General features: G+C 56.5%; 4 protein-coding genes across 4 annotated transcripts; 1 reads left to right on the top strand and 3 right to left on the bottom strand.

The window, feature by feature from the left end:
* Positions 1-266: 266 nt before the first annotated feature.
* On the bottom strand, positions 267-4,121 carry MSH6 (DNA mismatch repair protein msh6; the record flags this gene model as incomplete). The annotated part of the gene is made up of 5 exons (XM_028640260.1): positions 267-935; positions 987-3,403; positions 3,456-3,633; positions 3,693-3,740; positions 3,798-4,121. 5 exons carry the CDS (start codon positions 4,119-4,121, stop codon positions 267-269), a joined length of 3,636 nt encoding a protein of 1,211 aa, XP_028495516.1.
* A 5,475-nt stretch (positions 4,122-9,596) lies between these two features.
* On the top strand, positions 9,597-11,444 carry D7B24_006120 (uncharacterized protein; the record flags this gene model as incomplete). The annotated part of the gene is made up of 7 exons (XM_028640259.1): positions 9,597-9,970; positions 10,046-10,139; positions 10,197-10,224; positions 10,278-10,457; positions 10,513-10,688; positions 10,748-10,956; positions 11,015-11,444. The coding sequence occupies 7 exons, from the start codon at positions 9,597-9,599 to the stop codon at positions 11,442-11,444; spliced, it is 1,491 nt and encodes a 496-aa protein (XP_028495515.1).
* A 1,294-nt stretch (positions 11,445-12,738) lies between these two features.
* D7B24_006119 (uncharacterized protein) lies at positions 12,739-14,469 on the bottom strand (the record flags this gene model as incomplete). The annotated part of the gene is made up of 3 exons (XM_028640258.1): positions 12,739-13,186; positions 13,290-14,290; positions 14,347-14,469. 3 exons carry the CDS (start codon positions 14,467-14,469, stop codon positions 12,739-12,741), a joined length of 1,572 nt encoding a protein of 523 aa, XP_028495514.1.
* A 1,207-nt stretch (positions 14,470-15,676) lies between these two features.
* Positions 15,677-16,604, bottom strand: D7B24_006118 (uncharacterized protein; the record flags this gene model as incomplete). The annotated part of the gene is made up of 2 exons (XM_028640257.1): positions 15,677-15,931; positions 15,996-16,604. 2 exons carry the CDS (start codon positions 16,602-16,604, stop codon positions 15,677-15,679), a joined length of 864 nt encoding a protein of 287 aa, XP_028495513.1.
* Positions 16,605-17,001: the final 397 nt, after the last annotated feature.

The following is a 17,001-nucleotide window of genomic DNA, read 5'->3' as shown; positions in this document are numbered from 1 at the left end:
GAGGACCATACCAGCGGCGCCAGCCCATCGATATTCCAGTTACGCGATGCAACGCGTTCCTTTTGGTAACAAGAATCATGTCTCAATTTCTGGCCTATGCGCCAGTCTCCTCCACTAATCGTCTAGTACTGATCAAACACGAACCCCTATCACATGATTACACCGAACACCTGATCTCTGAAGCTGCAACGGCCAAGGTCAAACCCACATGATGCCATAGATACATCCTCCAACAAGAAACCCGGAAATAAATAGAGACACAGCCATCACATGGCCTCCACAGCCCGAAGCAGCACGTCGACATTGCCCACCTCCTCCTCGTCCCGCAGCAGAGACGCGACGTCGCTGAGCATGCCCAGCGGGATGTAGCAGCCTGTCTTGGCCTTCTCGAGGCTTTCCTTCAGGCGGCTCGTGTGCTCCCACTCGCGGGCGGCGACCTCTGCGCGCTCAATGATGCGATTGTTAATGCCGCACATGGCGGCGCAGTGCATGCCGAAGCTGCCCTCGGCGACGCCGTCCTCGAGCTTGTACAGGAAGGTGACGCGGCGCTCGGCCTCGTCGACGTGGATCTGCATGCGGCGGGCGCGGACCTCGGGGTGGTTCTCAAACTCGGTGGCGAGGGAGTGGTAGTGCGTCGCGAAGAAGCCGATGCAGCCGACGTGCGTGGCGACGTGGTGAAGGACGGCCTGGGCGACGGCGACGCCGTCGTAGGAGCTTGTGCCGCGTCCGAGCTCGTCAAGGATGACGAGCGAGCGGGGCGTCGCCTCGGCGAGGATCTTCTTCGTCTCGGAGAGCTCGACGAAGAAAGTTGACTGCGAGGCAAAAATGTTGTCGTTGGCGCCGAGGCGAGACATGATGCGGTCCACGGGTGTTAGGCGGGCGGAGGTCGCGGGGACATAGCATCCGATCTGGGCCATGATGACGGCTGTGCAGGTCTGGTTCATGTCAGCGAGAAGACCGAGATCGAATCAATAGCAATGACTTACCATGCGAAGAACCGTTGACTTTCCGGCCGCGTTGGCGCCCGTAAGAAGGTTGATCTTGGCCGACTTACCGCCCAGTTCGATGGCGTTGGGAATGAAGTCAGAAACTGTGTTCAGCATGCACGGGTGGCGCAGTTCGTCAAACTCGACGAGGCTTCTCTCCTCGTCAACAAACTGCGGGCGGCAGCTTGGCTCGCCCAAAGACGAGGAAGCCTTCGCGAGGCTGACCAGGCAGTCGAGCTGGGAGATGATGCGGATCGCTTGCAGCCACGTAGTGTAATCGGTATCGAAACGACGGAAGAAGCGCGATGCAACTTCCTTCATGATCTGTCCGTGGGTCTCTTCAGCCTCTTGCAAGTCCCGTACTAGCTCTGTCAAGGCATCGAAATAATACCGCTTGACGCTTGACGTGGCCGACATCTGCCTCCAGCTGGAAGGAACCTTGGTCGACTTGGGTGCCTCAATCTGGAAGATTTCTTTTCCAATATCTGTGAACTTGAGCGTCTTGCATTTCAGCTCAGCCTTCTTCTTCTCAAGAAGCTTGCCCAGGTCCTTTTTGATTTCGGCAATCCGGTCTTGGCTCTCGTCAAAGTCCTCTTCGATGCCTCTTTCCGGGAGGAACATTCTGTCATTCTTCGCCTTCATCCTGTCAAAAGCCGTCTTCCAGTAGCTGAGCGGCTCGTCTAGGTTGGGCATGGAGGATATAAGCCTGTCGACGAGACCCTTGCCACCGCCCCACGCACCCAAGAGACTCATTGTGTACTCGATATGCTCAAAGCCTTCGAGAACCTTGACAAAGTCATCAGGTCGACAAACCCCAGCGTGGATTCTAGAAATCAGCCTCTCAAGGTCCGGCATCTTTGTCATCTGAGCGGAGAACTGTTCACGGACGCTGCGGTCCGAGTTCAACATGTCCACAGCGTCCAGGCGCTCGTTGATCCGGTCAATGTCGCAGAGAGGATGGCACACCCACTGCCGGAAAAGGCGCTTGCCAAACGGCGTCACACATTTGTTGAGGAGGGTGAACAGCGTCCCTTCTGTGCTGCCGTTCGCACTGTTGGCAAATACCTCCAGGTTGATGAGTGTCTGGCCGTCAAGAATGAGGGTTCCGTTTCGTCGAATAGGGTTGTACCACTCGAAGTTGCCCTGCGACAAGAGACTCTGCTCAATCTTGAGAAGCTGAAGATACTTTACCAAGGCACCCAGCGAAGACATGGCAAGGTCCTTCTCCTTTGCTTCTGCAAGAACAGCGGGCCAGCCTCCTTCCCTCTCGCCGTCACCATCGAAATATCCGCCCGTCTCAAGCTCCCGGCGAGTGACATCGGCATCTAGGAACTCGAGGCCTGGTTTTCTGTAGTTCCAGATGGTGGTTGGCGAAGTGTTGTTCTTCAGGATCCGCAAGGCTTTGCTCGAGAGGAGTGACTTCTCTAACAGAAGTTCACGGGGGGATGTTTGGGCCACAAAGGTCTCGAACTTGGTCAAGTCAACATCGTCCTCGAACTCTGTGATGAAGAATTGGCCAGTGGCGCAATCCACAAACGAGATGCCGAAAGACGGAATCCCATCCGTGATGGACTCCTTGATAGCGGCGCAGTAAGTCGCGAGATCGTCCTGAAGCATGCTGCCTTCAACCAGCGTGCCTCCGGTCAGGATGCACGCCAGCTCACGCCGGATAATCTTGTCAACCTTTTTGCTCTTCGCCGCTTGGTCATCGCGTTCACGCATCTCCTTGCCAAGAGCAGACTCCATCTGGTCGACGCGGGCGACCTTGAAGCCTTTGGCTACGAATTGATTCACCCACATGTCGAGAGAGCTCTCGGGCACGCCGACCATGCGCATATTGACCCTATCCGTCATTTTGAAGTCGAAAAGCTGATGACCAATCGTCGCGTCGTTTTCGTACAGTTCGAAGAACTTGCCCTTCTTGAAGAAAACGATTGTGTCCCACAAATTTTGTTTAATCGCCCAGTATTGCTTCTCAAAGGGGGAAAACTTGTTCCATGCTCCAGGGGGGATGTAAATACTGGATGGGTTGTACTCAGGGTCGCCTGGAGACTTGCGGTCGATATCAGTGATATTCGCAAGCCACGGGTATCGATCGCTCGGCTCCTGGGTATGGGCCTTGACCTTCGATTTGAATACGGCTGATGACTTCTTCGCAGCAGGTGGACGAGCGGCTCTCGAGCCGGGTTCGACCACGGCATCGGGGTCGAATTTCCACTGTTGAGCTGTCGAGTGTGGGGGCAGGTCATCCATATCAAGATCCTCGCCATCATCATTCGTAGCAGGCTCCACAATAGGCGAGGTGGGAACCGCAGAGGCAGTCCTCTTGCGAGGAGCTGCCTTCTTCGCGGGTCGCTTTCGCTTCTTTGTAGTCGGTTCTTCGTCTGAGTCATCCGAGGCGATGAAATCGGCCATTTCTGTGAGCATGTAAGTAAAGAGAACTAGCTGCGCCAATCATGGGTATTGTACCTTCGTCTTCATCCTCTTCAGCAGGGTTGAAGTTGTCTGGGTCTGCGGCAAAGTCGTCTTCGTCATCCAGAACCGCGCCACGAGCTCTAACACGGCGACGGTTTCGGGGAGCTGGCACGTCGTCGAAAGGATCGTCGTACTCGTCCGAGGACTCGGCATAGTTCACCGCCTTCCTCGTCTGTCATAGCATAATGTCAGTTTGGGTGCATATTTCGGCGATTGGATGTCGCCACATACCTTACGGGAAGGGCTGCTGGGTAGGACATTGGAAGTGATGGTCGCCTTCTACGCAACGAACAGATCAGTAACGGTCAGCAGTAAGGGGGCTTGTGGGCTGTTTACCTTCGTCACTGTGGAATCCATGTTCTCCTGGGAGCTGGGCGGTTCAAGGGCGTCACTGCTAGGAACGGGTGTTACATTGGCAGGGCGCTTGATCTTCGAGAGTGTGTTGGACTTGTTGGTAGACTCTTTCAGGCAAGGAGATTCCATCTTTGGGGGCTTCTGTGTTGGCGTAGCCGTTGACGTCGGAGTGGATGCTGCTGCCTTGGTGGCTGAGGAAGTTGCCGGCTTGGAGAAGAAGCTCGTGATAGACTTCTGGGTGCTGCCTGAAGGCGTCTTGGACAGCCTCGCCGGCGTTCGCGCCGGTGTTGCGCGCTTCTCGACCATTTTCAGGGTCCTTTCGTCAGATCGCGGGTGCTCAGCACCGGAGTAGTACTAGAAACACGACGGGGAAAGAACGACAGTGTTGATACAATCAGATTACAAAACAAAGATGATTCGATATACTCCGGACGTCGTCAACTAGTACGAGAGATGGCATTGGGGAGTCCTATGCATGACGAGTGTGTCCGACAATCTGCAGTTCACAGTAGGAGATTGGAGGAGCTTATCGTCCCGCCAGCCAGGAGCGCGTCGAGGAGTGGTTCGCGTCTCTCACAGCGCGTGCTCCAGGCGCGTCCCGTGTCGGTGGAGTCCAGCTGCCTTTAATTGTCGTTCGTCACGTGCCCTCGCTGCGGCTTTTGTGGGACCGCAGCTTGGCCTTCACTATCCACTCTGACTGGCATGCTTCCTCCCATTCGGACCTCCTCAACAGCTTCCAGCAAAAAAAAAAAAGTAGCGCTTTTGCGTCTTATCAACAGGCTACTGCAGCTTTGAAATAGACAGTTTTGCTCCTCCGACCAACTGGCGAGTCTGATCCCGGGGCAGGGTGACTTTGCGACGACAGTTCTTCACAAGACCCCAATGGGCTTATAACAGGATGTGTGGATGTCTCTAGGTTTCCGCTACAGCTACTATTCCACCAACAATCACCCAGGCCCTTGTCGTTCTTCGCCTGGGTCTCATTCGGCTCATGAAGAATCTGGCAAGGGTGGCATTCAGCAACGGTCACTAGTGTGCGAAGAGCATCGGAACAACCGATCGCTGGCCTTGAGTACGAAATCCTAAGAATATGACGGGTTTCTTCTTTGACGCTGGCGATTTCAGGAACCCGTCCCGATGCATCGCAAAATCGAATGGCCATTCAGAGTCTCGAGCTGCATGGCTGGCCATCAGCTGAGAGACTAATGCTTGTCAGCATGCCGGAACGACTCTGAGCCCAAGAGGTACGCAGAAGAAATGTCGTTCTCAGTCTGGAGCAGTCATCGCAGCCTATCATTCCAGTGCAACCTCGACCAGCGGCGCTGAAACCGTCTTCACCGGCAGGATGCGTAATGCATGCAGGCTGCCCTCTACTCTCCAGATACTGATTAGTCCAGAATTCAACATGCCGGTTATCCGACTTTGCAGTTTCTCGACAAGCCTTTGCATGCGATCGCCAGCGCCAGTCTGGGATAACGCCATGCCTCTAGCACCATGGGTGTCAAACTCTGATCGCCCAATTGAACATTCTAGACCGACCTGCACCTACAGTCTCCAATTACGAACGCTCGGTCCCAGCAGTGAGTAATTTGTCCTGACTGGGATTGAAGAACAGAAGCAACCAAAGGGCGCAAGGGCATCTTTAAGTGGTGACTGTAAGGAGCATCGGAGTAGTTGATGTTCAACACCGACCTTTTCTCAACTCGTCAGAGCTTTGATATTACCAGTCATATCAGCCAGTACAGAGGAACACCCAGTCGTAGTGGACCTCTCGGGATTCGACGAGTAAGGGGCGAGGTTTCAAGGTTACGATGTCATGACCATCGATGAACACAACGCAAGTGGAATATGGTCGCGCGGGCCTGAATCGCTCGCCCAGACTGACCTTTGAGCAATGCGGACCCTGATAATCTAACATGCATCAGTGCGACCAGGAACATCCAGCACGATGTTAGGCAGAGAACCGAACTATCCGATAGCGAGGGCGGGCGACACGTTGGGTCTCACGCGGCTGCAATCCAAGAGCCTTGGCAAACGAATTCCCTGGGGCGCACACGAGCAAAACGAGTCAGCCCTTGAGATGAGACACGGTCGAAGGGATCCTTGAAAGGTCTCGGCGTGACCCCATTGGGCAGCACCGCCCTCTGAGTGCCAGCGTGAACAGGAAACAGGCACTAAACTGGCCCTTTGGAGGGGGTTCTCAGCTTCTGTTTGCCGATTGTTGGGTCGGTGCCACTGGCAGCAGTCAGTCGCGCGCGAGCTAGGTATCGAAGGGGGGCCAGGCCCCTAAAGTTCGAATACCAGACACCAGGCATGGAAATTAGAAAGCCGTGACACGGTCAACGCCTCCTCAAGCAGCCAGTCGCCACAAATGAAGCAGCGCGGCAATATTTATGGAAGAAGCAACATTGCATACGCATAAATTGATAGGGCAGCCGGAGGTTGGAAAAAGTCGAGGCTCAATTTTACGACGCCACGCTCAGGACGTTTGTGCCAGGGTTCAGGCTGTCCTTATCATCGGCTCTATTGCCTCGATGGACAATGAACGTCGTGCCGTCAGCGTCGCACTGCATGTCGTCAGCGGCAGGCAGGGGGGCTGAGGCGATTGGTGTGTAATCTGCCCGCACACCATCCTCTTTTCACATCCTTGGCTGGCCACCGCCGGACACGGCAGTGCGGACGTCCCGAGAGATCCATGTCGAATAGGAACCGCGGATGGGACTGTATGAGGGCTGAACGAGGGAAGGGGTTCATCGGGGGTGAGATTCAGATACCCTGTCCCCCTCGTTCCGTCCCATATCGCGAAATTGCAAGTTCAAGATGGCGACAAGCAACAGGCAACTGACCGGAGATTCGAATAATCACCATATCGGGCATTGGAAATTCACACACGTACGGCGCTGCGACAACCTGACCCATGCATTGACTCTCGCTCGAAAATTTAATCCTCACAGGCACGGGGGCAAGTCAACGCTATCGATCATCAATGCTTGTCCTGCTGGCGGATAATTGGCGACGGAACCCCGCCGTGCAGTGAACACGACAAAGATTCATGGAATCCCCTCAGCACGAGATGCTTCAGGCCTAGCAGATCACCCCGGAGCGGGGGAGATTACACACTACATTTAGGCTTATTTTTTTTTTACGTTGGTCCAGTCAGTTCCCCCATCTTTTCTGGTTCGCGACCTAGGTCCCCGCGTTGCCCCTCGTTCTGCTGACCCTGGGGCCCTCTTCTGGCACCAACAACGAATCAACCACCCCCGAATACTCATGGCGTTCCCCGTGCCCTGTTCTACCTGTGCCTCAGCCACGCGCCAGGCCCGTCGTCGGCTCTCAACAAAGGGCGGTAGGTAGTGTGTCCTTTTCCCCCGTCGACCGAGGCGGCGATGAAGCTTCGCAAGCCCCTTCGGATCGACTGCAGCCAAGAACCCCGGCACAGCCAGGCTCAATCGACTGGCGGCGCCCTCAATCGGTCGTCTTTCCTCATTGGTAACGGTCAGCCGTCCACCGTCGTCATGGCAGCTTCCCAAGCGCCCTTTGGTGCAGCCGCAATCGCAGCCCCCATCTCTTGGTGCCATCTGCCCTTCTGCTTCTCCCGCAAGTCCCGTCGGAATCGAATCTCTCGCTTCAGAACCCCTCCTCCCACCCCTTTTACTCTATGCTTGTTCCTACTTGACCCCCCTGCGTAAGCCCACCGCCCCCGAAACGTGTTTTCCCCCAACGTGCCTCACACCCTGTATGAATGGGCTTCCCTTCGGCCGGCGCTAGTACCAGTCCTCTCAACCCAACACGTGGCTGTTGGTAAGGCCAAGCTTCGACACAGCAGAGGAGGGGGGGCATCGCGACCCTCTGGTGCATGCCTGTGCGAGAGGCAAGCCCAGGCGCAGCCTCCCGTATCCTGGTGGCACTATGGCTTGCCTCAGCTAGAGCCTCTCGGCGAAAACGCACATGGCGACATGGGCTAGACGTGAATGCTTTGTGAACCTCGGCTGGTACACTCTCGATACAGAGGTTCGGCCAAGTCAGAGATCCGGACTGACGGGCCTCGTCGAGTGTTGCTAAAGCATTACTATGCGTTGAAAGATCCGTTGCTCCTTTCCCACATCTCGATCATGGGGACACGGGGTGGGTGGTCGACAAGGATGCGATTCCCTGTTGTTGGTGGGCGAATGACGCCCCTCCACTGACTGACAAGCTTTGAACAAGCATCGACAAGCACAACCAAGAGATTTCCAAGCAACAACAAGCATTGGACCAAAGATTTGCGCATAGCGGCTGCTTACGACTTGCCATTTTTACCCGTGGCAATCCCCATCCGTCGAAAGATTCGCTTGTGTGTGTGTATGTGTGTGTGTGCAATCCACCGGTACCAGGTATTGCAAATTCGAACCAACGAACGATGAAAGGACCCGATGGGAAGGATCTAAGGCCCCTGCAGCCACCCAGCGGCTGTTCGAGAAGGAACAGAGATGAGAGGAGGGTTTTGTGCGGAGCGTTTGCCAGCCCATCATCCACTCACCCGAAAAGGCGCTTACCACCATCGCTCGACGGGGGGTGTCCGGGCAAGTTGAGACGGTCTACCCCAGACGAGTTGCGGGTGCGGAGCACAGCCTGGGGAAAACAAGGACCTCTGAATCTTGAGTCCCTCTCACATTGTGGGGGATCGCGACCAAGCCCCCTCTTTCTCTCCACCACCGACCCTGGGAGAGGGGGAGACCAAACGGGGCGAGTTGACGTGGGGAATTCGGCAGAAAGAACAGCGGTATTTGGCCTCTCCACTCGAGCACGCGTTGAGACTATGGGAGTCACGGCTCAGCGGACACCGGAGGCTATTTGGCTCTGGCAGTGCCAAGGTGAAGCTGTCCATGCATGCGAAGCACGCACGCTTGGTACTCTAGCAAGGCTAGGTTGATACACAATCTGACAAGATGCGCTAAGTTGTTGGAGAAGCTCATGTGGATGGATGGAGAGGGTCGTTATGTGGCCCAAGGGCTAGAGCTAACTTTCAAGCATATTTTCTGGGTTTGGCTTTTAGCTCTGGGGACGTGGAGACATGGAGACGCTCCCCCGTCCTCCACCAGGCGGCAGAGGGGGGTCTAGGCCGATCCCAACCCCATTGGTGTAAGCAAGGGGAGGGGGCTCATCGACAGCTGGCCCATGTCCGTCGTTCCTTTCCCTCTGGTCTGATCAACGGGGGGAAGTCTGTGCTGCGCTGTCGCGTTGCGATTGTTGATTCATTTAAAGCTCGAGGGCATCCCTCCTGTTCAGCGTCAGTTGTACGAGGTTGCGCTGTCTCTTGTTATTTCTTCGGTTCTTGTTGCGACTTACACCAGTCTTGGCGCGCAACAACCACGAGATACCCGCCCACGCGCAAAGTTTTCCTTGGAAACATCGCAATAGACAGCTCCTTCCTCCTTCTGTCATAAGCTCTCCAGAGACAGGTATGTGATCTTGCCCACACTCCTAAGCGGGCTCTCATTCTCGCGCCAAACATGGTTGCGACGCACCGCGCTGTGTCCTTCTGCACATGACATTTCTTATGCTGTGCAATCTCATTTTCGCACCTTACCCGTATCACATACACCCCTCACAAAAGCACCGAGATGGGCACACTACAGAGACAGTGTCTCAATGTTAATCTCAAGCTGGGGTCTCACTTCGGCACATTGTCCCGTTGAAAACGCTCAGCTGCAAATTATTTCGAGAAAAAGAGAAAAAGCTGACTTGGTCCCAGTCTCTCATCGTTGAGCCGCAAAAACTCAGAACGCAATCCCGCCAGCCATGTCGTCCACCGACCAAGATGTCAAGGTCGACCCGGCCGCGCCCGTCCACAAGGAGCAAGAGTCCATCGATGTCGACTACGCGAGCGACCCCGAACGCCACGGCTTTGACGCCCAGGCAACCAAGAAGCTCCTGCGCAAGATTGATTGGGCTCTGATTCCTTTCCTTGCTCTGCTCTACCTCCTCTCTTTCCTCGACCGTACCAACATCGGCAATGCCCGTCTCGCCGGCATCGAGGCGGACCTCGGCATGAAGGGTCTACAGTACAATGTCGCCCTCGCCGTCTTCTTCCCGTTCTACGTCGCGGCAGAGATCCCCTCCAACATGGCCATGAAGCGCTTCCGCCCTTCCATCTGGATTCCCTCGATCATGGTGTAAGTAAACGCCTTGGGATCTTCTCGCCAGCCACACGTTGGCTTGGTGATACATCAGAACTAACCCTATGCTAGTGCTTGGGCTATTTGCACGACTCTCATGGGTCTTGTCACCAACTATGGTGGTCTCCTCGCCGCTCGTATGGCTCTTGGTGTTGCTGAGGGTGGTGTAAGTCTTTGAACTCGTTGTCAACAGTAATGCTGTCGGATCTGACTCTGTGCAAAGCTTTTCCCCGGTGTCACCTACTACATCAGTAAGTTCAGCTGCTGTCCACCGAGTCGGGCCAGCGTGTGCTAACTTTCGCAGCCATGTGGTACCGTCGCAGGGAGTGTGGTCTTCGCATGGCCATCTTCTTCTCCGCCGCCACGGCCGCCGGTGCCTTTGGTGGTCTCCTTGCCCGTGGCATCGTCGAGATGGACGGACTTGGCAACCTCGACGGCTGGGCTTGGATCTTCATCCTCGAGGGTCTCCTGACCTTTGTCGTCGGTATGTTCTGTTTCTTCATCAACAACTGCAACGACCACGCACTAACGCTCAGCAGCCATCATTGCCTACTTTGTCATGCACGATTACCCTAACACGGCCCGGTTCCTCACGACACCTGAGAAGGAGGAGGTTCTCCGCCGCCTGGAACACGACCGCTCGTCGCTCGCGGATGAGTTTGACATGCGCTACTTCTGGGACGCTCTCAAGGACTGGAAGATCTGGGTTCACATGGTAAGCGACGCACTTTTGCTTAAAGGGTCAAAAGGATCGCATATTGACGACTGAAACAGTTCATCACCATCGGCATCTACACCCCTCTGTACTCTTACGCTCTGTTCCTGCCCACCATTGTCCGTGGCCTCGGTTACAGCAACGAGACGGCTCAGCTGATGACCGTTCCCCCTTACATCGTGGCGTGCGTGTGCTGCGTCAGCGCCGGCTGGTATGCCGATCGCGTCGGGCAGCGTGGTATTTTCATGATCTTCTTCATCTGCGTTTCGTAAGCTCACCCCATGCTTGATTCTCGTCAGAGTGCACATGACTTACGTATCAACCAGCATCCTCGGCTTCCTTCTCCTCATCGTCTCGCAGAACAACCAGGTCAAGTACGCCGGCTGCTTCTTCGCTGCTATGGGTATCTACCCCAACGTACCCCAGGGTGTAGCCTGGAACGGCAATAACATTGGTGGCTCTCTGAAGCGTGGTGTTGGCATTGCCATGCACGTCGGTTTCGGTAACCTCGGTGGTGCCATCTCCGGCTTCATCTACCAGTCCACCCACGGCCCCGAGTTCTACCCCGGCCACGGCACGCTGCTTGGCACCCTAACCATGTCTCTGGTGCTCAGCATCTTTATGCACATCTATCTGCGCCGCGAGAACGCCCGCCGCGACCGCGAGTACAAGAAGCCTGAGGAGTACACCGCCGCCGAGAGGGCGCTCGAGCGCGAGAAGGGTGACAACGCGACCTTCTTCCGTTACACGATTTAGAGCACAGGAGTGGTTCGACGACTTGGGTGGCAGGGTTGGTTGGAGGAGTTGGCCATTGGCTTATGTTTGCACAATAACGGTATTCCTGGGTTAGACTGTATTGGAGAGGACAGGGCTGGGAGTTATGACCGCCCGACATAGATTTTGTCCCCATCATGACATGCATAGAGTCAGTGGTGTCTCATCAATACATAAACTCATCTGCAAGTTTCCAGTGCGATTACACGTGTGCGAGTAATTTGACACAAGTTGCCATTCGGCTGCCTTGAACTGGAGTCTCATTTCTGTTTGAAGAGACGACGGTCGCCAGAGCTGGTAGACGCTCTGCGCTCAACTCTCGCACCATAGTGAAGCAATTTGTCGAACTTGTGCACGATGCAGTTGGCGAGTTTTCCCTTTGCTCTCCAATTCGCACCCCCCTTGACAGTGAGGTCAACATGCATCGTTTGACTGTCGCGCGCCAAGTCCTGTCGATGCAGCTAAGTCGAGCGGTTGACGCCTCTTTCGTCTCATGGGCTCTAGACGCTGAACCCCTGAAAGCCACGAAGCGTCAGTGGCGTGAAGGAGAATCCAGGCTAAGATGCGTGCCACCCTGCTACCCCAACTATTGACATCATGGTTAGGTCGGCAGTTGGATGCCCAGTAGAACTCCCTTTACGACGACGGTTCACGTTGGCGGGCGGTTTGTTTCGAGATTCGAGGGCATTGCATCGTGGCTGTCAGCGCCACGGTGGAAAATTGGAAAGAAATCCTCGTGGGGTTTCCACGGCATCTTGGCCACTCATTGATGTGGTCCTTATGTGATGTTGGCGTTGCGGCCTCATCAGCTCTGGTTCCGACGCTCTCCCGCCGTTTTTTGCTGAAAAAGCCACGCAACCAGAGCAATGGCAGTGTGGATTCGTTCAGCTTGAGGGAATGAAGTGTTCACTTGCTGCTCCAGTAGGTTTTGCGAGTGAAGCAAGCCTATTTAGTCTGGTGGCCCTCCCTGAGTTCACACGACGAATTGACCCCCAGCAATGCGTTCAGTCAAGATCTTTTCATAATCAGTCTCTATCAGAAGGCCCAAGCAAGAGACTATCAAGCCCGCAAGCACATCCGACCACCAGACAGAGCTATCTAATAATTATGCATTACCGTTTTGATGTTCTTCTTTATAAGGAAAAAAAAATGCCGTGTGAAACCCCAATACCGTCATTATCACGTTCAGAAAATGCAAACTCCGACCCATGCATCACCCACCGTCAGCAAAACAGCAAAGAGCGTAGCACCAGGCCCCGCTCTCGGCTTTGGCTTCCTACGCATTCAGCGTCCCCGGCCTCCGCAGCTCCTCCCCCCTCGCCTCCTCCTCATCGGTGTCATCCGCAGGCCGCTCGAGCGCGAGCACCTGCTGGCAGAACGGGCTCCGCGCGCGAATGGACCGGCCGCAGCGGATGAAGACAAAGGGGATGACGGCCATGGCGAGGGCCACGAAGCCGAGCAGCGAGCAGGCCCAGGCGATGCCGAGGCGGGCGTACATGGGCCGCGTCGCGAGGGGCAGGCAGACGGCGCAGACGGAGCGCGTCGTGCTGGCGGCCGTGTGGGCCGAGGCCGAGAACTGGCGGTAGGCGTCGGTGAGGTAGTTGAGCATGGCCATGAAGATGAGGAGGTAGCCGGCGCCGAAGAGGAAGCCGGACATCATGGGCACGACCGGGTGGACGGTCGCGCGGGAGGACCAGCCGAGCCAGAAGAGGGAGAGAGACAGCCTGGGTGTGTGTTAGTGTCTGCACTCGGAGGACTTTGGTGCTGGCGCGAACTGCAGCCGAAACGAAAAAGGAAACAGCATGGAGAAAAAAGGGGGGCACGTACGCTGGCCCGCCGATGCAGGCGAGGGGCAGGCGGCGGTACTCGTCCTGACGCGTCCAGGACGCGCCGCGGCGCAGAGCGGCGGCGTGGTAGGCGCTGAACCACATGAAAATGGCGAGGGCAACGGCCGAACCGCCGAGGACGGGCAGGAAGGCGAGGCCCACGAAACCAGGCTCCATGTCGTAGACGCCCTGGAAGATGATGGGATAGGCTTGGAAGAAGAGGTAGAGGATCGAGTAGACGAGCGCCATGTAAAGCGAGGAGAAGAGCACAACGGGCTCACGCACTATCATGGTGAAGGGCCGCGCGAAGATGACCTGGATGTTGCCGCTCAGCGTCTCCGTCTTGGTGAGGGTCGGCATGTCGGGGTCGTTCCGGCTGGCCTTCTCGGCCTGGCTAGCCCTCTCGGCTTTGAGGGCCTTCTGCTTGAGGCGGCGGCGGATGACGGGCACGTACGTCTCGGGCAGCGTGATGAGGGCAGGGAGGCCAATGCCCAGGAGAGCAAGGCCGATCCAGAAGGTCAGGCGCCAGTCGATGGTTGAGGCGAAGCCGGAGATGATGGGGCCCAGGGGCGGTCCGATGGTCGTGGCCGTCATGAAGTAGGCGAGCACGCGGCCCCGCTGGATCGGTTCGTCGTAGATGTCGGCGAAGAGGCCGCCGACGACGGCGTTGGTGCATGCGGCGTTTACGCCGCCGAGAAGGCGGAAGATGAGCAGGGCGGGATACGAAGGTGCGACGGCGCAAGCGAGTGTGAAGATGCAGTAGCCGACGTAGGCTGCGAGCAGCACGCGCGAGCGGCCGGCGTACTCACTCATGGGTCCGAAAAATAGGGGGCCGACGGAGTAACCGACGAGGAACAAGGAGTTGAGGAGGACGAGATGGGTCGGATTGGTGACGGAGAAGTCATCGGCGATCCAGCTCACTGCGCCGGACGGCAGAGAGGACCCGATGGCGCTGTTGGCGGTGAACCACGTGCCGACGAAGACGACATGGAATTTCTTCAGCTGTTTCTCATCAGCTTGGCGGGCTTTAGAGCAAGACCGAGGGAGGTCACACATACAGTCGAGAATTTGGTCGGGTCCATACCCTCTGGTAAATCTTGAATCTTGGGTCGAGGCGGGGCTCGCCTCACCGAAGTCGAGACGGACTCTTCGGACGTCGAGCTGCCCGTGTTCAAAGACATGGTCATGGTCATCGTCCACAAGAAAAGGCACAAGGCACAGGAGAAAAATGTATTACAGACACGTAAAACCTAACAGCCATGAATACGATACCGTCCATCCAGATAAATGTGAAAAAAAACCTGCCGCCGTGATTCCTAAATAGACAGCGGGTTCACGCTCGGCAGCGGCGTAAAGGGCGCCGTGCCGGGTGCACATCCGTGGATCGGGGGAGGGTCGCCTGCGACGTACCAAGCGTACTAGGTGACTCAAGGAGAAAGAGATTTCGCATGGCATCGTCCACTAGACAGTCATCGGCCCCACGGGTTCCACGAGCCTACAGGCAGTTGGCGTTGCAACGAGGAGGTCCTAGGCCCCCCTGGGCTCCTGGACCCCCATCAGGCCCCCCACACGCGTAGTCTACGTACGCCCTACGCCTTTAGTTTGGTACTGGGACGGCGGTGTCAGGGTGGCTGACGATTGACATCATGGGACTGTAGCTAAGGGCGCAGGAATGACATTTCTGCACGGCAAAGTTTCTAGTGACATGACATGCCATGCCAGACCACGGTGGCTTTTCGGATACTCAATGTTGACCCTTGCTTGCACGTCCTGCCGATGATAGCCTCCAGCTGCGATGGAGGCAGGGCTTGACACCTCTGCATCTGGACTCGCGGCTGCTGAGGGCTGCTGAAGAGAGATAATCTCCGAAGGTCTAGGTGTGTGTTGGAGCCCAATCAGCATCGTGTATGAGGCCCAATGGGGCAATGAAAGGGGGGAAAAAAAGTGAAAATTTGAGGTTGTCGAGGATCGTCGGCTTGCTTCGGCTTGATGAAGGTGGGCGCCGTCTTCTCCACCGGTATCGGAGATCCACTTGGGTACCGGGCGGTGGAACCTGGTGGGGCCGGATATGTCCCACCAGGCGCGCCCGGCAGGGGTCTCTAAGGCGTCACGGAGAGTTGTGCCCGGCATCCCGGCGTGTCGCCATGGTTGATGACATGTGGTCTTGCTTAATAAGACCAGCATCTTCTTGAAGCTTCCCTACTTCGATTGGGTCCTCTGGTCCCTTGTCTACCTATCCAAGCATATTGCTTCCTCGCATCACCATACATGCATACATACACAATCCTGGGGTATCAACGATCCGTGTTCTACAACAACAACAACAACAACAACAACAACAACAACAACGCCACCCTCAACACGTCCGCTCTGCTCACAGTAGAAATATCACCTCGTCGGCAAGAACGCCTTCGAGTCGCGGTCCTGCTGCTCAAACGACTGAGGAAATGCGGCGATGCCGGCGACCATGGCAGCGGCCATGAAACACAGACTGATGATGACCCAGATGACGCCCCAGCACTGCGATGAGCCTCCGTAGCGACGAGCGAAGACGCTGGCGTCGGAGCTGTTGACCTTGCGCATGATGAGGTCGTCGCAGATGTCCCAGGCCGAGTACAGCGATGACATGACGCCGATGAAGAGCTGCCGATGATTAGTTTGGATCCCCGTAACAGAACAGCAACGCAAAAGGGCGCTCGAGACTCACCACGACAAAGCGCAGGCCATGCGAGTGCGAGATGAACCAGCTGCCGACGAGAATGGCGACGGCAAAGAGAACGGTCAGGATGGTCAGCCAGTCCCGCTTGCCCCACCACAGAGTCAGCAGGAAGCAGACGCCGAGGACAATGCTCGCAATCTTGCTGGCGTTGACGTGGAAGCCGCAAAAGATGAGCAGGGCGCCGATGAGCGAGGAGCCCAGGTAGCCGGCCGGCAGGGTGATGCTGCTCTTGCCGCCGAGCATCCTCGTCTCGCCGCCCTCGCGCGGGTCGAGGGTGATGCCGACGACCTTGCCGCCGGTGCAGACGGCGGCGAAGGCGTGGCCGAACTCGTGGAAGGCGATGGTCAGCATCTTGAGCGGCCAGAGGATGTAGCTGACGTAGGGAATGTTCCACAGCAGCGCGATGATGACGGTGTAGGCGGCGATGACGCCGAGGGTCACGCGCTGCGTGTGGTTCGTCGAGAGGTCGCGCCGCGCGTACGTGTTGTAGTGCGTCGACGTCGCGGCGGCTGCAGTGTCTTGGGATGCGGCGGCGGCGAGCAGGTCGCGGGCCACTGACCCTGCGGCAGCCCAGGCGGGATGCTCCAGAGGCGCCATGATGGTCAGGCTAGGTGATCAGGCTTGATTGCGAGATTTGGTCCCGATGAATGGTACGAGGACTGACGATGTGAGGTTTGATGATTGAAGTTCAGAGTGAGTGAACGAAATAGAGAGAGAGAGAGAGAGAGAGAGAGAGAGAGAGAGAGATGCAACGCGAATGAGCAGCAATCAAAGGTAGTGACCGTAAACCGGGAGCTCGACTGTGTGATGAAGTGCGATGCAATGCGAAGAGGCTGAAGAGACGAGCCTGGCTGTGGCAGGTGAAGGCAGGTGAAGGCAGGGGGGGGGGAGCCCTTAAAATGGCAGGGGCGCCACAAATATGCACGACGCGCGTACTTGTACGTTCCTCACGAGCGAGTCGTAAAGGCAGACGGGGGTGAAGCGAGGGTCTATT

This window comes from Verticillium nonalfalfae (genome assembly GCF_003724135.2).
Source record: "Verticillium nonalfalfae strain VnAa140/NRRL 66861 chromosome Unknown scaffold_41, whole genome shotgun sequence".
NCBI lineage: Eukaryota > Fungi > Ascomycota > Sordariomycetes > Glomerellales > Plectosphaerellaceae > Verticillium > Verticillium nonalfalfae.
This window is presented reverse-complemented; position numbering and strand designations above follow the sequence as displayed.